Source organism: Rhea pennata, chromosome 2 (genome assembly GCF_028389875.1).
Source record: "Rhea pennata isolate bPtePen1 chromosome 2, bPtePen1.pri, whole genome shotgun sequence".
NCBI lineage: Eukaryota > Metazoa > Chordata > Aves > Rheiformes > Rheidae > Rhea > Rhea pennata.
This window is the reverse complement of record NC_084664.1, coordinates 147,923,300-147,947,155: the sequence shown is the minus strand read 5'-3', so window position 1 is coordinate 147,947,155 and position 23,856 is coordinate 147,923,300. Positions and strand designations below refer to the sequence as shown.

The 23,856-nt window shown below is 41.7% G+C and overlaps 1 protein-coding gene across 3 annotated transcripts in view; it reads left to right on the top strand.

Moving 5' to 3' along the window:
- Positions 1-16,917: 16,917 nt before the first annotated feature.
- CSMD3 (CUB and Sushi multiple domains 3) overlaps positions 16,918-23,856 on the top strand; it is a 683,676-nt gene continuing 676,737 nt past the window's right edge. For all 3 annotated transcript variants that reach the window (XM_062568389.1, XM_062568388.1, XM_062568387.1), the window contains exon 1: positions 16,918-17,095. In XM_062568389.1, coding sequence (XP_062424373.1) covers positions 16,918-17,095 — 178 coding nt within the window. The remainder of the gene's footprint in view (positions 17,096-23,856) is intronic.

Genomic DNA, 23,856 nt, shown 5'->3' with positions numbered 1-23,856 from the left:
CACTTTACTTTCTACCACAAAGGCATGTGCTTCCGAAACACAATTGTTTGTGCTAGATTAACGACACAAAGTTTTCTACGGCTATCATTCTTGTATAAGGTGTCACTGGAATCCTGAACCTCTCAGCACAGCCTCTTGAGTAAATCCAGACTGCGTTACAACATTTTAATATGGAGGATGCAAAGGAGCAGATAAACTGTAACACAAAATGTACTCTGCAGTAAAATCCCAACATTCCTGAACCAAATGCAGAAGCAGAAAACCTCTATAGTCAAATATATTATACGAAAATTTAGGAGCACTTTAAGGATTTAAAATATGCCTGACTGAAAACCTTGATGAGGAATGAAATGGTGGCTTGTTAACAATATCCCCTTGGAAGTGTCACCTTTTGCTATTATTTTCATATTACACAGACAGTATTCAGAATAGTTTCTCTCATCTATTTCCCTTTCTGTTAGTGTTAACAGTATTTATAGTAAGAACTTTATTTGGGAGAAAAACTATATTTCTACTTATGTCTTCCTTCATAAATTTTTCAGAGTTTTGTCAAGCCATTATAAATCATGCTGAGATTCTGTTGTCTGTGGCAGTCTCTGAGGACAAAACTAGTGAGAAACAGACCTATCGTCAAGCCAGCAAAGCAGCAGGTGAAAACATATTTTTGGCCATTTTATTTGAGTTTTATAAACTATGTTGTTGTGGAAGTTAAAAATGCACATTCACTATTCCCTATGGAGCTCAATGTATAGAAAACTTAATGATTCAGCAATATTTGCCCTTTTGTGGTACATGCTGTCTTTGTACCAAATAAAGGTGTTAGACATAAGATTTTTTCAAAAAAAAAATCACACTCCACAGTGGAACAAAACTTTCATCATTCAAAAATGTCCATGGCAAAGAGAAACTACAGTGTGAAATGAGCTCTGTGGCACCCAGTAGTTCAGAGATTGAGAAGCTGGTGGGAGACACACAAGTTCAAAAACCACCTCTGCATGGAAACACGGCAAAGACCCTAAAACCACATCTTCTCCAAGAAAGTTTTTTTAAAATAATATCTACCACTGGACTTTTTTTTCCCCTGATTTTCATTAGAACTTCTTTAGTTTTGGGGGGGTTATTACTGTTTACTATTATTTTCTGTTGAAAATCTGTCTCATCCTTTCTTCTTCAGTACCAAAAAGGAAGTGAATGACCATTCACTACAGACAAATATGTCTGTTGTCCAATACAGGTGTGCAGCTATCAGTTTTCTTGGTATGTATTTCTATTAAATTGATGTAGAAAGCAATTAAGAAAAAACAATTGCCATGAGGATGCTGAGTCTGTGGAATATGGTGAACGGAGAAGTTTCAACGAAGCATTCATGTTGGTGATGTGCTAGATACCACAGCTGAAAGAACTTCAAATCTTTTTATGCTATCTTGCAAAAGGAGTTTATGGCTGATATTTTCTTTAGTAAACAGGATAATGCATTAAAAGATTTACGGAATTTATAAACTCTATTCCGATTAATATTAGAGCAACAAGGCTCTCAAAATCCCTGTACATTTCTCATCAGATATGTATGTAGCCATAACAATATGCTCATGTTAAATGCATTAATTATGCCTCTAATTAGCATTTATATGTTATTATTAAAATATAATGGCACATCCTTGATTGCTGCTTTATGCAAGAATGTATATCCCAAAACAGGAGAAATTCAGTCTGCTCTTGGACATCAGAATTGTTTAATTTATTGCACGCAATACATTTTCAGTTTATTGCTTTCTACTTTATTTATTACATGAATAGCATCCTCAGTTATAATGAATAAAATATTAATTATTTTGAATGCCTTTTAAAATACTAACTAGAGGAAACACCTTTTCAACTTTTCTTGACAAATACAATTATATATAACACAGAAAAGACCGGAATCTCAGTTAAAGTCTAACTTCATCGACCTGGGTGGCATCATATTGACTTATATTAGCTAGCTAAGTTAACTAATAAAGTTTAGATACTTTACTAGTATAAACCAATATTAAGGACATACATTTCTTTGTATCTTTGAAATCTTATAGTAACTAACAGTTCAGTGCTGAGACTCTGGATTTTTACACACTGGGCATGAGGATGCTGCAGAATTTACTTCTCCTGGAAAAACACATGTATCTATGATAAAAGGAACCTTATAATTGCACTCTCAGATGGCTAGGTCTGTCAGTTAGGCCAGAGATAGAATTAAAAAAATCAGGGTAATAACATTTTCTATTAGTTATTGCAGAATAAGGTTTGTTGAAAAATTTAACTGTGAAATCATACTTACACATAGCAAGAAGATCCTTTATATGAAAAATATTTAACTATTCAATAGATAGGGTAGAACTTCGGTGATATCAAAGAAAGTTTGAGCATAACTAGCTACTCCTTAAGAGCATTTTTTTAATTGGTGCTACCCACTCTGCCCTCTTAAATTTCTATGTAATGCATTATCATTCTGACAGTTCTGCATTAAAAAAGAAAAGTTCATTTTCCTTTCTTTTTTTAGACAGAAATGAGCTAAGACATAGGGAATTCTGAGCTGCATTTTGAGGCCCTTGAAGAAATGACATGCTCCAGAAATGCTAGCTGAGTTATGAGTCTGTCTGTAATATATCTGAGTGACAGAGTGAACACTGCTGTCATAGGAATAGTTGTTTATGTTGCTTTTATTTCACACACATATTCTCTGGTAAATTATTCAGTAATAGCCATTCTTTACTAAAATCCACACTTAGCAACTTCAAGTATTGGGTAATTTGATTTTTTATTACATACAAATGTTTTTAGAGTCTTTTGCTATTTTATAAAGCTTTTCCTAATGAGCATCAACCTCACACTTGGGAAAAGAGATGCAGTGCTCTAAGCTTTACAGTGTTGCCTTCAGGCAGTTAAAGCTGAAGACTTTTCCTTAAATCCCTGTGGAAGCCCTTTCCCTTTTTTCCTTTTTTTCTTTAAACCATTTGAAGTGAATTTAGCAGTGGCAAAAGGATGCACTGTAATATCCTTGGCAAGTGAGTTTCTTCTTATGCGTAGAGAAAGTACCTAAATGCAGTAAAAATAATGCAAATTTTAAAGCACTTAATTTACTCAATGACCTCATACATGTCAGTGTTTAACCACTTAAATGCTGCTCATTTTAAGTTTTCTCTTTTGTTCTTGTTTGTTTTCCATTTTTGCAAGTAAAAAGATTGCTGGATAATTTCTGCATCTAGTAATATTTACTTCACATCCACTGAAGAATTTTTAAGAAGTCTTTTTAATTTGAAATTTGCTTTCTAAATTTCTGCTAACCAAGCATCATACTTGTTACTTTCACACCAGTAGAACTTAATGGAATACAAATATTTGCAACCAAATATCCAAAAATTCATTTAAAAGATATGTATTTGGTTCTGCTTTCCTAGTATAAACCACGAGAGCAAGTTCTTGATTTTTCTTCCAGAGGATCTAGCTAATTCTCCCTCAGTGTCACAGTCAGACACAAAAGGCTTTGTATGGATTCATTAAGAGGCAATAAGGTGTTCTTATTCCAAACAAGAGGGCAAAAGAGTGCTGTGGAAGCATGCAACATAAGGGTGAAATAATCATTCCTCGTTCTACAAAATGATAATAAAGCCAGTCTCTTATTATGATTTGTGGTCCTAAAGCTGAAACGGAGGATGATAAATGCCTGCATCCCTGACCTGCATCCCTGACCTTAACTCTTCAATGCAGCTGCCATGATCATGGAAAAGACCATTAATTTTTCACTCAAAGATAAAGGAGAATCAAACTAAAAGGAAGAAAGCATTAACATTAACCATTTTGGCTAAAAGCCTGTCTGTTTGACTTGGTGAGAAAGAACTGAGATGACAAAATCTCTTTTTATTTTTTTTTGTAGATTTTTGTTTATACATGTCTAGTTTTGTATGATTTGCTCTTCATATCATAATGCAGAGGACCTACCTGCGCTGGCTATTGGCTCAAAGACGCATTCACATAGAATATTTTTCCACTGTACTGCCATTTCAGTTATTATTATTCTGTACTATTAATGCTTTTAATTTCAGGCCACGGCATGTGTTGCTGCAAATGATGTGAGATGCATTGTACAATTATAGAGTACATTGGATTGGAAGGGACATCTGGAGGTCATCTAGTCCACTACCTGCTCATAGCAAAGCTTCCATAAAAATTAGACCAGCTGACAAGACTGTGCCTAGCCAGGTTATGAACTTCTCCACAGATGGAGCTTCCCTGGGTAACCCGCTCCAGTGTCTGACCACTTATATCCGCACAGTTTTTCTTCCTACCACTTCGGACTGCTACTTCTTTCCCTTCCACTGTGTACCTCTAAGAAAAATATGGCTCCATCTTCTCTTTAATTCCTCCCAAGGTGGTGAAGATGGCAGTTACACCCCTCACCCTGCATCCTCCTCTCCGGGCTGAACAGCCCTGCTCCCTTAGCTTCCCTCCATACAGCACAGGCTCTTCAGCTTCAGTTAAATCTCGTCTTCAGCCTTGTCTGGAAAACAGAACAGGTGGCCAGAAGCACATGCAACTGTTCAGTGAGGACTGTAACAAGTTATTTTAATTTTTGTATGATTCAAATCCCATATTTTCATTGCATCAATTTATTGAAGCAGACCATCATCTTTGTCTTACTTACCTGAGGAAAAGAAAAAAAAAAATCTGCAATTTGGCCCTTTGTAAAAGTTGGTCTTACACTGTCTCAGTTCAATGAGTGTAACATTTGGGCCCTGTGTTCTGACTCCACTCAGTCACCCTCCTCTGCCATCGAGCTCACTTTTGATGCCGCGTGTTCTGTCTCCCACCCAGTAAACATTTCACAGCAATGTAATCTTCCAGTTCTAAAGTATTAAGAGGTAATCATAGGAAGAGAGAGATTATTCATAAATGCTCTGGAATAGATTCCTAGATGCTTTTCTGTAAGGCTGTGTGGAGTGTGAGGGCATCTGGTAAATTAAGTTATCTGACCAGCCGTATTAGTGGTCTCTGCGTGTGCGTGTGTGCATGCGCGTGTGTGCACACATCAGTCCGGGATACACAGTTCGCCTATGGCAAGCAGGACCAGCAGTAGCTGCATCCACAGGACTAAGACTGAGATAGAGAGACCTCCGGGCCTCAGACTGCATCCAGCTGGGCTTCGACAAATGCAGAGGAGGAATCCCCATGTCCCAAAGTCTGCCGGAGCTGCTGACCTGCCGTGACACCCTCAGCATTTTCGCTTTTATTGCCTCTGAATTAGGTATGTTTAATTTTCTCCTCGTTGTCACATAGCACTTCTATGATAATTTGCTTTGAATCACTCTTATACGTATCCATTAAAACTACAAAACAGCTTTATTTTCAGCTGTTTGACTCATATCCTTTTCACGAGAATACAGCAAGCAGCATACAAGATCAGAGACTCATTTCATCTAACTTTCAAACACAGTACATAATCCTAGGTGTTTCAGTGAGATGGTACAAAGGACTGCATGCTGAATGGTTGTCAACACAATCCTTGTTGCGGAAATTATTTATTTATGGCTCTAGGACTCTTGGGGTGAATTCTCCAAGGACTGGTGAGAATAGAGGTCTCAGCATTAAGCACGGGACAAAAGTGCCCTTCTGAGTAAGCAACTATGCAAAAGTGAACCCAGGGGAGCATGAGCTGCCACGAATACTGCTAGCAAGAAAGAGAGGTTCCACATCCTTGTTGACAGTAACAGGAACAGGTGATAGCAGAAATGAGGAGGCCACTAGTCCAGAAGAGAAAGTAAAAGAGGGGGGATACTATCAGGCCGGAAAGGATTCAGAAACTCAAGCTGCGTCTGTGAAACAAGAGGTGGCTGAAAGGCCAAAACATATTGCTTCTTCTCAGTCAATGCGTTAACATCCAACTTTTAGGCTGTTGCAACTGAATATACATGTATCTGTATATGTGTACATGGATATATGTATCAGAGAATTAGAGACTGCAGTAATGGAAGTGTTTAGAAGACTGACAAATTAGGATAGCTTTAAATTTCAAAATCAAATTTTAATAAATTTATTCATTAACAATACCCTTTGTGCTAATAGTTCTTGCATGTTACTGTTCATCATCACTACATATACAAAAATTGTTAGTCTATAACATATAAAGCTGATGTTGACACTAATGGCTATGGTCCTTGGTGGTTCTCGGCTGCTGAGGCTGGTGATCAGACTTGAGAGCTTTTTGATGAGAGAAGTCAGAACTGAAGTTGTTTTGTTTTCTTTCCTCTCCGCTTTTTCTCCATGCTTGATGCATGCATGATGTTTCTATGTCATTCAACCCCTCCCAAAAGGGGCAGAGATTCATCTGTTCCAAATACTGCTCATCTTGCTTATTTATTTATTTATTTATTTATTTATCTATTTTTACCTTGCCAATCATCCTTCTTGTGTGTTCTGCAAGTTGCCTGGCATGCAACTACCCGTGTTTTTGTTTGTCCCTTTGGTGCTCATATTGCTCGCATAGTTTGCAAACTTGTGTGTAGCTCTGCCACCACAGTGGCACACCACACATTGCCACCACATAAATATTGGTGTTGGTTACACAATTTTAGCACACTTACATTGGTTTTCAAGGCATGTTAATATTGATTATATCCCAATTAGGGCACTTCTAGATCTCAGAGGCCTCTGTATTGGCTACAAGGTATATGGCATCTAGAGGAATAGTCTGAGCCCTAAGTTCAAAATGCATGAAGAGGTTTGGGGACTCAGTAATGAGACGGACAACAGCCAGCCCTCTTCATGCAGAGTTTTATGAATTACAAAGAATTTCTGAATGACAAAGAAAAGCATCAGGAGCTTACGCACTCAGGTGTAAGGTTTCTTTGGAAATGATTTTGTTATACCAGGATTACCAACTCAAAATGCTGCACTGGACTTGGGTTCTTAGATCATTTCTTTAAAAAGTGCAGCTGAGACATTTATTCTAAAGGATGCCTGGCAGGAACGTGCTCAGTAAAAATGTCAGTAGCAGACCACTTGCTGGGATTTGGGAGAGTCAGACTGTATGCTCAGGAGATACACTGTCTGGAGAGTATGGGTACAGGTCAAAGGAGAAAAACAAGAATCATGCTTCATTACCTTGAGAAAGGCTCATGAATAAGCATTCAGTGATTAATATATTTGCTTGGGAGAACCTGTGTCTAGTCCAGCTAATAAAAGTATTACATAAAACCTTTATTAAGTAGCCAATAGAGAAAATGAAATTTAGTAAGTTCCAGCTTACTAAATGTAATGCAATGTTTGTTGCATTCAGAATTGTTTCCTCTTCTCTAATCATTTTTGAGCAATCTGCCTTCACTCTGTGTTTCCAATAACAGCGTCTACATGTAATGATGTGAGAAGAAATGGATATAAGGGGCAATATATTCAGGTTGTGTAAAATGGTATCATTCTACATAAATCAGTTGAATAAAGTCTACATTCAGTAGCTGAGGAAAATTTCAGAAAAAAATGTATCTTCATCTACATCTAATCAATTTTGATAATATTTTGAAACTGTAAAATGAATATTTATTCCACTATGCATCAATTATATTGAAAAATAACAGCTTTTATGCAGTATATAGTATTTTACATTTATTTTCCATCTTATTCTAAATATCTTACAATAATGCATTGTAATGAAATCAAATTAATTACTTTCTTTGGGTAATCTTTCAAATATTCTACCTTATCCCCAACATATATTTTCTTAAAATAATGCTGAAATATTAACAATTAAATTGAATTTGCTCCATATAATGACTCTAGAGCTATCGTTTCTTTTGCACTCACCTGAGTTCATTCTCAATTTTTCAACATACTCAACATTAAAGGACGCTCATTATTCTCTTAATTTGTAGCCCTTTAATGTTTGTAGAGTAAATCTTATCTCATTTCCCATTTATGATAAATACTTTGGTGCCACTTATTGTATTTGTAAAATACTTTTGCCAGAAACCACTAGGATTTCACAGAAGAAACCACTTGCTTATGTTTGTTTTCTTAAAAAGACAAGTATGCTGAGATGCATATAGTCATATAACAGACTACAGTCCATTTGTCTTGTTTTTATAATGACAAACTCATATAAAGATAAACACCATGCTTGAAATCAAAAATACAACTGATTACTGATTATGAAAGGTAGCTACCACTTTTTTTAGTAAACTGAAAATCTTAAAACAGTAAAAAGAAATCAGAAAAAAGCAAAGAACTTTGATGATAGAGTCTGTTTATATGTGACAAACTGGCACAGAATGGAAAATTAGTGCTTGTGCATATTAATACTACACTTCCTGTGCATTAAAGTACTTCATACTGCATTCTTAATAACTCAAATTGGAGGACTTAAAATAAGAGTTTGTACAGTCCATTCATGAGAATGGGTAATAATATACATTTCATATTTTTGTTTACACCAATAATCAGTGAAGAGCTCTGATGGCTCTGTCGGCACAGAGTGCCCCCATAATCTACTACCCTGCATTGCTTAAGTACCCATCAAAACAATAACTCGGTAACAAGCAGCATGTCTGAGAGCATCAAACTAAGAAAACTATTGATTCACGGTGCTGGAAAACTGAGCCCACAGTCTCATCCTCATTGTCCATTCATGAGTAATGAAAGATCAAGACCAAAAGCTTTTGGAGAGATAAAAAGAATGGCTGATGGCACCAGCTGTGTGAACCTAATCCTAACCCCCAAAAATCTGCTTGTTTTTAGAAGCAGAAGAGAAGCATTAGAAATCAGGGACTACCTCAGAATCAGAGAGGAAAACATATAATGGTAGTTCTCATTTATGAAATAATCTTCTGCAAGTAGCAAATTAATATCTTGTAGTAACAAGGTTTGTCTTCAATATACTGAAGATGACTATTTTTACTGCAGGTGATTTATTAGTACAATTAGGACTATTAAAGATGACAGTACTTGCCACCCTGGATTCTCTTACAATTTCATCCCATATGCCTCACAGCCAAGAAACTCCAACACACTTTAACTAAAGGGCAAATGATATGATGCTTTCTTACAACAGATTTTTTTTTTTCCCAGTACTCACATATACAATGCAGATAATGTGCAGGTCAGATCATATCTCCTATATTTCAAGCTTGACAAAAACTAGAGCATCATCACATCACTACTGATTACTTTTAGCCCATCATTCTCCAAGCAATAAGGTATGCCTCTGCAGAAGATAAAGTAAGGGACAGAGGGGGTTGGGAAATGTTTTTCAAAATCAGGACCGATATACTCTTACTATAATACTGCACTTGGCTAAATAGGGGATGCGATTCAAACATTATAAATCATTTGAGAGTGGAGTACAGAGTGAAACAGATAGGGAAAGGGTCTTGCTATGTTCATGCATACCAAAAATCTAGCTGAAACAAAATTGCCTGAAACTAGTTCAGTAATCTCATCCACCAATTTTATTTAAATCCTCCACCCTCTGATCATTGTCTAACATTACATACTATGAACAGAAGTCTGAAAAAAAATCTTACTAGGGTGCTTTGAACACTCTGAGACAAATTAGCAATGCATCATGAGTCAAAATTAAATATCTAAGCTCTGATACATCAGACGCATTTAAGTTCTATTTTTGCCTCTCTTTTATTCAAGATTAATAAATGCAAGCACTTACTGCCAACCCCCCCCCCCCAACCTATCTGGGCCTTTACAACATCAGCAATTGGCATCTAAAAGCCATCAATATACTCCTTTTGTTGAGTATCCGGAGACACTAGGTCACCAAATCTGTCCACCGTTTCATAATTCGCAATTATACATTAAAGAATACATGACTGGCAGGTTAGAATGCCAGCCTTCTTTCAAGGTATGAACTAATTAAAAAAGATGCTCATGACATAATTTACTATCTGAAATGTGAGCCAAGGTTACCAACACCTTACGGTCTAGTTTCTCTGCCACTGTGTGCATAGAGTTCCTGCCGAAGCCAAGGAGAATCCTTCATGTAGAATAACGGCAAAGCGGAGGCCCTTCTACATTTGTTCTTCCATGGATGCAGGAGGAATTATGTATGTAACTCCTGTAAGTATCATCAAGAATAATTAATTATTAATCTTATATTTACAGAGCTTATCTACCCTAACATTCCATGAGCCACACAAAGACATCTAGAACATTAAACATTAAACAATGCAAGAGATAGCACAGATAAAAACCAGTCACATAAATAATTAAAATAAAATCTGAGATGAGTTAAAAATCTTTTTTCCTATAAAGTGTTCTTTTCACCTCCTGGCTAATAAACAGAAATTTATTGAGAAAGAGCTTCATTCACCAGTGAGGAAGCAGTTCATATTTATTCAATGAAGAATTATATTACACATAGGTATTGAAGATTGCATCTGCTTATCACTGAATTACTGCTAAATAGATGAAATGTTTGATATACCTTTACTATAACTCAATCTAATGCAAACAGGACAGTGGAATTCAGAAGGGTTTTTTCAGCTCTCCCCCACTGTCACCCCTACGTACACAACCCACTAAAAAAATACATCTTTTTTTCATATTTCAGCACCTCACTACCTTTTCCTGATTTCTTTTCTTTTACACACTACCGAAGTATTATTATGGCAGAAGGATAATATTTATTGCAGTCCTTGATGATTCTCTTTTGCTTATTACTTCAGTGATAAAACATCAATTTCCTATTATAATTTTTTTTAATATTTATCTCTTTTCTTTTTTGTTCCACTGACACTATGTGCAGTCATTCACATGCTATCACTGTAATGGAATTTCCCCTTTTTATATTCATGATATCCAGAACTCCAGATTACAATCTGTTTTTAAGTAATTGTTTTTGATACTATCCATCACATAAAAGCCTTTTCTAAATTTTGGCCATTGAGCCATCCATCGGTTTGGCAAGCTCCCTCTGCACAATGTTGCACTGTGTCACTGATGTGCAGGAGCTTGTTTGGAGCCACTTATGTATCTTAACAAAGCACTGCAAGGAGCTGAGTGAACAATATCTTGGGTGACCAATCAAAGGTCCTAAATTGCCAGGTCTAAGGGGTAGCACAGCTACGGTCCAAGTATCTGTTTGAAGACACTCCATCCAATTACTAGGAGCAGGGGCAGCAAGATCGAAATCCTGCCCAAGCTGACTTTGTAATGCATCTGCGTGATTCTGGCCTCACATATTGCACATATGATGCACCTGTACGAAGAAGTCAGACGGTTCTGGTTTTCACACATCCTGTGGGACTTCAAAATCAACAAGCTCAAACTCGGTGGAACAGAGATGGGAGATTGTTACAGCGGTGAGTGCTGTTGCAGAGAATATGTGCTGTCTATATCCCAGACAAATACAACTACAAACCAAGATTATCTTGACTGATCACAGCTGATACAATAAATGCAAATTTCATCACTAACATATGCAAAACCTGATAGCAGTAGACCAAAACTAATTCCTTATATTCCCCTTGAAAACTAAGTGTTATATAGTACAATGTCTAAATCAGAAAATGTTGCATAAAATAGAATTGCATTATCTCTCATGTCTCCAAACAGATTTCAGATGTGGCCCCAAGCAGAATGCAAGACACATTCAATACAGAGATAACAAAATCACGGCTAATTGTGATAATGAAACATATGATCTCAATCTGCCTGAGAACAGTGCATCTGAGAGAGAGGCTTACATATTTTTCTTTCCCAAAGTGTAAGTGGGCACTCTTGAATATTGTTGCTATCTAGTTTTCTTGACTCATGCTATTTCATTCTAGAAACAGCTTAGAACCTGATTAATGAAAACTTAAGTCCAAAACATAATCAAGAGGAGACAGGTGTTACCACCATCTTTTTCCCTCCAGCTCTTTCCATGAGTATATTTGCTTTACTGCATCTTCCTTGGGGTTGTATTACATCTGATTTTTTTCACTGTGACTGTTTCTTCTGCTGTGGATGCGTGACTGTGACTTCAGCCTACCACAGTACCCAAATATCTGTGGAACAATCCTCAGCTCACTCTTCCCCGCCCAAGCCTCAGTACCAGTTTCACACCAGTAAAACCATCCTACTCTGATGAAACAAAGGCAAGGAGCTAAGTGTCATTGACCTGGAAAAGGCACAATAGCCTCCTCCACTTTGGGACCTTCTCTAAACAACTCCTAAATATGTTTAAAAGGACAAGTGAGAAAATAGAAAAGTTTGGGAATATACTTGTATTGTAATATTGTCCTACTACTTTCAGGGAAAGAAAAGATGAATGTCAGGTCTTACAGAAAGACTAACAGGCAGTTCAGAATCATGGTTACATCTAATTGAATCACACTCAGGTTTGTAATTAGATAGACAAAGATGTAAGAAATCAGAAAATTCAACATTCTGCATCATATCAGGATGTTTGAAAATGTTATGTGAGTGAGATTTGTATCCCAAGTCAAATAAATCTTTTTAAGTACCACTGCTTATGCTTTATGCATGCCTACACATGCAGAGTTGTGTGTACTTGCAAGCATTTGTGTGTGGTATCATTCAGGTTGCTCTTTGTCACAGAAGACCCCAATGTACTTTTAAAGGTAAAGCAATCAGTCTATCTACAATTCAAGTGAAGTTACCTAGGGGTGAAAAGTAGAAATTATTTAACAAAATACAGCTACCTTACACAAAAGTATATGACAGGGAGTGAAGAATAACAAATCTAGTTGAAAATGTAGGAGGAATTTGTAATGTAATTATCAAAACTTAAATCTGATCTGCTTTGGTGAAGTGAACAGGGAATCGTTCACAAGGGAAAAATGTGAATACCAGCAGTAGCACGTTACGCCATGGAACTATTTTCATGTTTTTATTCCTTAAAGATTATGAGGCAAGAGTGCTTCCTTAAAGATGTTATAACAAATGTGATTTGCCTTATGAAGTATCCAACCATAACAGCACAGAGAAGCACCGTCACTGTCAGGGCTATGATATGCACTTTCCCCTAGCAACGCCAATATTCATGTGCCTGACAGGTCAGAAATTTAAGTATCTGCCCATTTCTGATTTCAGCACAGTTTAAAATTCTTCAGAGTATTTAATCATAGTGATTGACTTAATAGTCCTTGCCAAGTCACTTTCATCCTTGACTGGTACCCAAATGATCAATAAGCTTGACCATGCCAGAAGAGGGGAAAAGGAGAGAGCAAGAAGGAGAGAAGGAGGATAGAAGCAAGAAAGGGAGAGAGGAAGGGAGGAAGGGAAGAGGCAGGGAAAGAGGGAAAGAGCGAGAGAGGGAAAGAAGGAGAGGAGAAGAGAGGGAGGGAAGAAGGGAGAGAAGGAAGGAGGGAGGAAACTATATGAAGATTAAGCACCTAGTATAATCCACAGCTTGAACCCAGAATCACTCAAAAGCCTGCAGAATCCTAGTATTTAACAACAAAATCACTATAACAAAAATGTAACATCACAATATTTGACATTTTTTTCTCCTTTAAAGAAATGCAAATCAGCAGTAATACTATTAGATGTGCCTAATGTTTGCCTTAGGAGCTGAAGTCCTGTTTTTCAAAGGCATCTAAATTACTTAGGAACACAAGGATGTTTGAACATTAGTAGGAGTTTGGCCAAAAAAACATTTGGCCATTCTATTTTCAACTTTCAAGTCTGTATTGTTCACATTGCAACATCCAACTGATTAGCCAAAATTTCATTTTCAAAAGTAATGCCGATACCTCAGAGTTTAAATCTTATTGGAAGCCAGACAGACACGACCTCTAGCAACATCAAATAAGAAGCAGTTTCCTAAATAAGTCAGGTATTGCAATGCTGAGCAATGCAATGGCTGCATTACAAATAATAATAATAATAATAATAATAATGAAGTTTAAGTCTTTAATGGTCTTTAATACCTATTTCTCATTCCCAGTAGCTGATGAATTATTTACCCCAAGGAGATTGAGTACTAGAGCTGAAAAGTGTTTTCAGGGGAATAAGGACTGAATTTTATTCCAAGCACATAAAAAGGCAAATATTGGAACTGAGCTCAGTCATACTATTCTGACAGGACAATTCTTCCTTCATCTTTGAAACACTTGAAAAATGGATTTCAGTTATATGTACACCTACATGCATAAGTTTATATACATGTATATAGTAAAGAATGATTTTATTAGAATTATTTTGAAGACTACTGGGATAAAGATGGATTTCACCCATCCCACACCACCTACTAAAGAGAACTGTTGAAATTTTGCCATGACGTGGAAGGACCTGTCAGATGCTAACGTGATGCAGCCTGTAACAGCAGCACAAGGTTGCTATCACCTGTGTAATCACGTCTCTGATGCTCTGCAGAGGAAGCTCAGAGGCCCACGAAGTTTCAATTACATTAGTCACTCTCTAAGACTTATGTGTCTGCAAGGGAAGCCTGCAGACAGCGCGCGCGCCTCGGTGAAACACATACCTTTGCCTCTCTAGTAAACAAACCTGTACGTTCCTGAGGAGGCCAGTTAGTGTCATTCAGCACTCGCAATTAAATCTCTTCTTGCCTTATGCCAGCCGCACACAGTCTCGCAGCTGAGGAGACGAGTTCAGCCAGCCGTGCGGAGGGCCAGACCCTCCTAAACACTGCTGAATTCACTGAAATAGAGAACGGGTGTAAATGATGGTGGAAGGATGGCACACACTGCTCACCCACGTACCTATTCGTGGCCATGCAGACTTCTTCTTTTTCATTGATTTTGGTGGTTAAAGCATAAATCATCACTCTGCTAGACTTATTCAGTACTATTTTCTATGATGTTTTGATACTATAGCATATATGTATATATCCATACATAAATATACACGCATATAAATCCATCTATGCACCAACATATATGGAGAGAAAGCCTCAAATCACATCCACTGACTTGTTAACCGCAGTTCACAAACACTGCATACCTTTCCACAAGCACATGCTAAGCACATATAAAAACACATGCATTGCATCCACATGGAGAAATGCAAACACCTCATGCAGAAATGTACACAAAGCATTAACACTTGCAAGCAGCCATTCATGACTGCCTGCCAAAGCTTCCAACTGATGCACTTGTGCGTACTCTTGCTGTTCACTTTAGATTATTCCTGCGTACTCACATACACACATATGCACACACACACATACATGCACACATAAACTCACACATATGCATGCACGTAGGCAGACATAAAAAGACACAACACACAGACAGGCATACACAAACACGCACACATACATATGCACATACACGTGTATACATATGCAATTAAGCATGCATGCAAAAATATGTGCATACACTCACACAAACATGCACCAAAATCATATGCACACACACATGCACATTCAGATACACACACAGATTCACACACAGGTGCTCACACATACACACATAATCACATATACAGATACATGCACATACACATGCCTACTCACACACACAGATGCACACGTACATGCATACAGGTACTCACACAATCACATATGCACACAAGCACACACACAGATGCACACACATGCATGCGCACGCAAGGACAGATGCCTGAACACCAATATCAACATCCACACATGAACACATATGCATGAAAATGCACGAATACAAACACATGCACAGAAAAACACAGATGCATGTACACATACACACACGAGCAACAATATACAAACGCACACCAACAATCACACACATCTGCACAAACACACGCGCGCACACACACTCAACACAGGCACACACACGCTTACCCGCATGCTCACACACCGTGTACAAACACGCCGCGCGCAAGAACAGATCCACGCGCGCACACACGCACACTCATAAGCACACACGCACACGCCTAGGCACGCACCCGAACCCCCGCCCGCTCCCCGCCGCCCCCAGCCCCCGCCCGGCCGCGGCGCGGCGCGGCGCGGCGCTGCGCGGCGGCGCGGCCGCCAGGTGGCGCCGTCGCTCTTCCTGGCCGAGCCCGGCCGCACCGCGCCCGGCCGCGGCAGGGCGGGGGCGCCCCGCGCCGCGCAGCCGCCCGGCCTGCAGGCTGCGCGCCGCGGTGCGGTGCGGTGCGGTACCCGGCTCCGCCGCCGCCCTGCCGCGGCCGGGCCGGCGGGGGCCGCGCAGCCCCGCGCCGGCTGCCTCCGCGCCGCAGTGCGCGCCGCTGCTCGGCACCCCGCGGAGGGGCTGCCCGTGCTGGGCTCCGCCGCGCGCAGCGCTGAGGCGCACCGCATGGCGCGCAACACGTGCTGCCGCGCAAGGTGTGTGCGCCCCGGCGCGTGTGTGCGCTGACGAGCGCAGCCCCAAGCCTGGCACGTGAATTCCTAGTAACCAGCCACTGTTTTTTTTTTTTTTTTTTTTTTTTGTGTGTGTGTGTGTGTTTTTTTTTCCCTTCCTTATTTTAATTCATTCTGTTTCCCGAGAGGCAGCAGGGTGGATGAGCCCCGCTGCGTTAGCTCCTAGGAGGTTCCTCCAGGAGGCTGTGCAAATCTCCCCACCGTGTTATGTCTTGAGCCGCTTTCCCAGGCAGAATTGATCCTTCGAGGGCGGGAGAGGAGGAGGAGAGGGGAAAAAAAATCTCAATTGCAAATGTTGTTTGGAGTTTATTCGAGAGGGTGACCGAGCTTTAAGGTGCTCTTCCTCGGCTCCTGGCGGATGCTGTAGCAAGGCAGGGTTGTGGTAGTTTCGATTGTGCAGGGAGTTGGGGTAGTGGGGGGGTGGGGGGGGAGGAAAAGACACAATCGAGAGTAGCTGAGACTTTGTGCCCCCGTTGGAGAGATGGTTGAGTCCTCGTCAAGGTTGCTGTGGTATCCCAGAAACACCATTCACTCTGAGCTGTGACCGCGCACCATCAACAGCAACAACTCCGCTGCGCCTGGCCAAAGAACAGGAATTAGGAGCTCGCAAGAATAATATGAAAGGGATCTGCAAAGGGGAAATCCGTGCAAAGGAATCAAAATTAGCAGACTTTTGGGAAAGGGGATGTACTAAATGTGGCCGGCTGGACTTCATCCTGATGAAGAAAATGGAGATTAAAAGTGGATTTACATTTTGGAACCTCGTCTTTTTATTGATGGTTTCGTGTGTGAAAGGTAGGGTAGCATTTGAGGGGTATATTTTTAGGGGTCCCTTTGCTTTCTGTCAGGGCGTTGCAAGCTCTCGCCCTATACACACGTTTATTCAAAAATGTATTTCTCTATTATTTTGTATTTGTACTGTGGGTGCTTTACAATGGGAAGAAAAAAAAAATGATCGTTAAGAGAGGAGGAAAGAAGGAGTTGATTCAGAGCTCTCTTCGGAGATAGGAAATGTGTTTGCTTACCAGGCTTGGCGTTCAGTGCAGTGACTGAGCTGGGGCTCAATAAATATTCTTGCAGTATGCTCAAACGGATACGTGAGTTGGTTCATATAGCCTCTAACTAGTGTATATTCAAGCAAATCCCACTGGGTGACTTTTTAAAGGTGATGCTGGTGGTAGCGGGGGGGTATTACTTACATTTCTATTTTTCAGTCGAGCAAACGGCTCTTTGCGGGAATGCCTGTACCGATGCACTTATTAGTTTAACCCGTTCCATAAGGAAAGTTAGCAAGGAGATGAGCGTGTGCAGCCCGAAATGCGGTTCTTCGCTCAGCAGTTTGCAGGCATCCAGGGCTCCTTGACTGTGGAAAAGGCACGGTAGTAATTCAGCCTTGAAGGCATGGTCTACCACTGAGTGCAACGATCGACACCTTCTCCCTTCCCTCCTTTGGTACCCTTCCTCAATCTTCCTTTTATGTTTTTTTTTTTTTTTTTCGGAGTAAGGGGGGTTTTGCTTCCTTTCTGCACTAAGTTTGTGCTTGCAGAGAGTTGATGGGAAATGATACTCACAGAGAAAATAAATGTGAGGCTTGAATACTGTGCTCCTCCGATATTACACGGGCATCACCAAATGGTGAAGTGCTGATCCCATCAAGCGTGCCTCCAATGAAGGGATCTATTCTGCAACTCCATACAGGCGCTTGGCTACCCGAAATAATCTACCCTTGTTTGCGGCCAGTGATTAATATCTGATTAATCATCCTTTTATCCCCCCCATCCTCATCCCTCCTCCCTGCTTCATTCGCACACTCCCGGAATATTTAGTAGACATTATCGATCCTCTCCGAGTTTTTAGACTGGGTTAGCGCCCACAGAGGCTGCCTGCACGGCTGGGAAGGAGGTGTGTGGCGGGGGGAGGGGGGGGGGGGGGGAGACACACACATTCAAAGGCGTGCCTTCCCGAGCTGGCTTTGCCTTTTATGAAACAGTTTATTGTGGAGCTTTGCAGCTGGTTGTCCCCCCATTTGCATTCCGTAGAAAAGAGAATTTCGTGTTGCACGGGGGCGGGTGGGGGGAGAAGGATTTACCTCATCGTCCCACGTTATCGTGCCACGGTATCCGAGGCGAAGCGGCTAGCAGGGGAATGTTAACACACATTTAATTACAGGCAGCTTTTCCCTGTTTACGTCTATCGAAGCAAGCTGCTCCGAGAGCTTTGCCCAGTCTGCGATCGAGACCGAGCCGGGGGCGGAGGGGGGGAGGAGGCGGCATTTCTTTCACCTTGCTCGGTCCCGGCTCCTTCACGCGTGTGACCATTTGCAAGTCATCGGCCGGCTGCCTGCGAAGCGCGCCGAGCCCCCCGCGCGCGGCGGCGGAGGCGGCGGCAGTGCAGGTGCCGCCGCCGCCGCCGCCGCGGGGCTGCGCTGCGCTGCGCGCCCGAGCGGCGCGGGGGCAGCAGCCCTGCGCCGCGCTGCGCGGCCGCGCTGCCCGCCGCAGCCGCGCGGGGTTTCCCAGCACCTGTTGAGGAGCCGCCTCGCATGCCCTGGGGCCGCAGCCCCCTCCCTTCTCCCCCCCCCCCCCCCCCCCCCGGTGCCGAGGGCGAGAGCTGGGGTGAAGCACCCACCCGGCCCCAGGCACCACCCCGCCTTGCACACTGGCCCTCCCCCTCCCTGCCTTCCTCTCCCAGCGAAACGCTGCCAAGAGGTTTCCTCCCTCGTCAGGGCCTGAGCTTCCCGGGTGCTGAGCCTGGCACTTTCCGTAGACTTCTGTTGGCTTTAGGGTCCTCCCAGCAAGCGGCGACCTAGTAGCTTGGATATTATTTGCCTGGACGTGGGTTCCTTTAGGCAGCCAGGTTCGACAGAGCTGGCTTAGGCTCACTGCAGCACTGCATCTATTCTGAGCATTTATATTTAGTTCTCCCCACACTCCTGTGAATGAATGCGTTTTACCTTGATTTACATTCTTATTGTGTCAGCACGGTGCTCCTGCTCCCAGAAACCCTGGCAAAAGCAAAGAGTAAATGAATATATGCCCATTTAAAGCACCCCAGCTGCTGGGAGTTTGTGACTCCCCAGAGCCAGCATCTGCTCTACCATTGCCTGTCAAGGCCGTTTCTCCACACTCCACCTTCCCAAGCTCTAGCTTACCCCTCACTTGCTTGATCACCCTTACTGCACAGTGAGGTGCAACTCCATAACACCAAAACTATTGCTGGCGTTCCTGTGATCCAAACCACATCCACAACTCTGGTTCATATCTGCCTCTTAGGCCCTTCCCACATCTGTCATCCTTCTGTTGCCATTACTCCAGTCTCGACCCACAGCTAACTCCACTGTCCTGACTGTCTTCCAGCTGTCAGACTATCTCAGGAGGCTTATGCAGCCACGATCATACCTGTTTAATTATGTGCTCCCTTATAAGTGTATATGTTTGTGTAAACACAAAGTTTCTTTGAATGCTCATCTACAAAATTGCATCTCTCCAGAATTTCGCAGCAGTACTTGGGAGAGGGTTAGAAAGGGAGAAAAAAGGAAGAGAGAAAATGGCAGGAAAAAGATATGCCAGAACTGCTGGGGAAGGAGTGATAGAAAGAGCTGAGGTGATGAGGAAATTTACCTTCTTTTATGAAAATCTTTACCTGCTAAAACAATATCCTGTTACGCTATAGATCAGTCTCCAGGATAATCTTTCTTGGATAGACATGGAGTAAAAAAGCAAAGAAACAGCCCCTTTGAAAAGTGAAGGGAGAAGGCATTAAACAAAAAGACGTTAGCAAGTGCCAAGCAGTGTCATTCCTGTCCAGCTGCAGGGGAAGATGGATGCTGTGCTCTTCCCTGTAAATGTGCAGGCACCTAGGAAAGCTCTTTTCCTTTCCACTCTGATCCCCAGAAAGAAATGAGGAGTCCATTGGGGCAGGGGAGATCTTGGAACCAGTCTTGGAGGGACAGTGAGGGGAAACCTCTACCACCTAACTCCCTTACAGAAGGAGGGGGATCAAATCAATGGTAGTTCTTTTATGGAAAGAAAAAAAAAAGTATAAAGCTTTACCTCCTGGGATTCAGAAAGGAAATCCTTGATACCCGTGCTACTTCAGACACCCTGGTGCCCCAAAAGATGCTTGTGAACTGTTTGTGGAAGTAAATTAGGGAGGAAACCAGGAGAAATAACCAGGAACCCAAAGACTTTTCCATCTCTTGCATTTAGCTATCGCTCCAAGACAGAGAGCACCACGGTCTGCTCTTTGTCTGCCTTGCTAAAATGAAGCCTTGCCTCTGCTGCAGCTCCTCTGCTCCCTGGTCGCAGCTGTGACAAGTGGAACAAGGGGAGCTCTCCAAATAAAGGGGAGACTGGAAGACTGGGCAGCAGGGAGATTTTAAACGGCTCGTCGACGGAAGGAGAGTGGTGAAAAAATGGAAAGGACTTCTGAGTGATGGCTACCTGGCATGTGGGAACATGCAGGGACAAAATGTGCCCTGTTTCTTTCAGCCTCCTCCGCAGCCTCCTTTCCCACCTCGACCGCGCTCCCTCAGGGGTCGTTTCAGGATCCGGATGCCCCCCCGCACCCTTCCTGGCCCGTCGGGGCTTGTGGGGGTGCTGGCGGACGGGTCTCCTCGGTGGGGGCCCGACGGGACGCGGCTCGGCGCTCGGTCGGGTCCCCGGAGGGGGAGCGTTTAGGCGGGCGGCACTCGGGGGATGTTTCCTCCCTTGCCGCTGCTGCTGCAGCTCCGCGTGTGTGTATGTGTGTATATATGCGCGCGTGTGTGTAGGCGCGGTGCGGGGAGACACTGGCTGGAGAAGGCACCGCGTCGTCCTTCCTGTTCAACTCGCCAGCGCACACAGCCAGCTCCTCCGCACAACCGCCTGCTGCCTTCTTTAGCTTTTTTAATTAGTATTATTTTTATTTTTTCCCCGATAAGCTCTCACCCATCACACAAGGCTTATGCTCAGCAGGCAGTGCACAGCGCCTAAGCGTTTTCTTCAGGCTGCACAGTTTTGCAGGGCGGCAGGCAAAGTTAACAGCCCTCTGCCCTTCCCGATGCCTAAAGCAAGGCTCTTTAGAGCGCCGCTCCTCCTCTCGAGGGTAAAACCGCGAAACACCTCTCGGCATCATCATCTCTGCAGGGGCCACGTCTCTCTCCTGTGCCCCGGTGCTGGGGGGCCCCGCAAATGCCCCCCCCCCCGAGCCCCGCGCCGAGCGGCGCCGAGCGGCGCCTCCCTCCCGGCCCCGCACCGGCCCTGCGCAGAGCCCTTCCTCCCGGCAAACGCCGCTCTGCCTCCCCTTTCCTCGGCTCCGTGACTACTCCAAGTGTTTGCTCGCAAGTCTCAGACGGCATTAGTGGTATTTTTTCTTCTTATTTGTTTCTGTTTCTTTTTGTTTGTTTGTTTTTCCTTTCCGACGACCCAACCGGCTGGATAGTGGCAGGTTGTGTCTTCAACCCAGTTATCAACATCCCGACTTGGAAGCACCAACCCACTCGTGCTATGGAAACCCGTGGATGTGATTTCAAATCCCTCCTGTTTAGAAACTCCTGTGTAGAAACTTAAGATCCACCTGAATTTTACCATAGGAACAAGTCTAGTAGAATCAATTGCCCTTCTAGACTAGTGGCCTTTATCTCCAACGGTGACCATTAGCAGCACTTTAGGCGAAGATATAAGAAACACAGCAGGTACCAGGTGACTGGCATATCATCCCATATTTCAGCAGTCAGTAGTTTAGAGTCTTGTCGACCTAGAAGCTGCTTCTAGAATATCATTTTTTCGTGGACTGGCCTGTGCTATTCTTTATTTTTTTATTATTATTCTTTCTTCCTCTCCTGCTACTTTTTTTTTCTTTTTCTTTTCTTTTCTTTTTTTCTTTCTTTTTTTTTTAATAAGCCATTCATACTTTTGGCCCCCATTAAATTCTATAACAAAGAGTTTGTACCCATCCTTCATCCTCCATCACATGTCCAGGCACACATTCTGCATCTCGCTGAAAGCACTGATGGTTTAACAGCTTGTATTGGCAGTGGCTGTATTATACCCAATGTTGCTGATTGGTTACATGGATCAAAACAAAAAAGTCAAGCTTCATAACCACTGAACCTGTATGAATCTGTGAAAGAGAGAAAAAGCACAAAATTGTTTAGAGAGATTTTTAAATGTTATTGAAACATCCTGTTGGGATGATTTGCAGGATTATAATATCCTTTCAGAAAAAAAAGGTTAGGAAGAATAATGTGACCTTGTATCCCTCTTTTTTAAAAAACAAGTGGCCTGAATACAATGTGTCTAATTTTCAAAGGTCTCGGGCTTTCCAGCTCCAGCTGGCTTCAGTAAGAGCCTGGGGAACTAGTTAGCACCTCTGAAATAAGGCCAAGTGAGTACAATATTACAATGCTGGTATACGGAGGCACTACAAACCATTGGAAAATGTTTATAAAATGATATGTAATTATATGTAAAATGTTAAATATATAAAATCTGGTAAACTGGAACTTGTAGGAATAGAAAACTCTTTATAATCTGCAGCAAAAATTGAATTTTCCCTTTTCTGGTAATAGAAAACAACTTTTCTAATGTGGCAGGGTTGTAATGTTTCAGACTCTACTTCTTACTGATGAGTATCATCATATATTACATCACCATGTATCTCTGGACATATAATGGTCAAGCCTGACATGACAGAAGGAAATTTGTATTGAAAATTAGTTTACTAGATTATGCCAAATAATCTCCCAGAAAAGAGCAGTCAGAGAACTGATAATCTGGCCCAAGGCCATATTGGCCATTTGGCCATTTCTCTTAGAGCCATATAATTTTAAGGTAGAGCTTATTACGTATTTGAAGAACCAATATTTAAGTAATAAATCAGACAGGTGTGCGAAAAAGTAGTTATTATAAGTCTACAAATTTACCTCGTCATTGTGATTGCATAATTTTCCTGATAGAGTTTCTTGTAAAGTTCCAGAACTCTTGCAAGCCTTGGTCACGTGCCATTTAAGCAATAACTTCATGGAAGAAGGTTTCCTTCTCAGTGAAACTGTACAATTTCCCTAAAAAAATTGTATCTTCTCTAAAATGCATTTTCTCTAAAAAAAAGCATCAAGAGGAATCGTATTTAGTGATGGTCCTGGACCTAAACATACATGTGCATGATATTTAATATGTGAAAAGCCTAATACTATTAGGAAATGTTGAATATCTACTTCCCAACATCTAGCTTTTCTTATTAGGAATGAAATAGACAAAGATATCAGATGAAAAGGAAGACTTTTAAAAATAAATATGTACACACACGTATTAGATTTTTGTTGATATTTACATGTATTTCTTTTTTCCTTAATTGATTTGACTGCATAGTCTTACCATCTTGGTCTTCCAGATCACATAAATTTTGGAGGAATCCTTTCAGAACATAATGATTATAGATGGCTCTGTAATCGCAGTGTTAGAAGCATTGAATATCGATGTAATGTCAACAAAGGAAATAGTGGAAGTTCATGATCTCCTTCCCAATGTCTGAGCTGCTAGGCAGATAAGTAAGATTGCAGGTGCCTCCCCCGCCCCCAT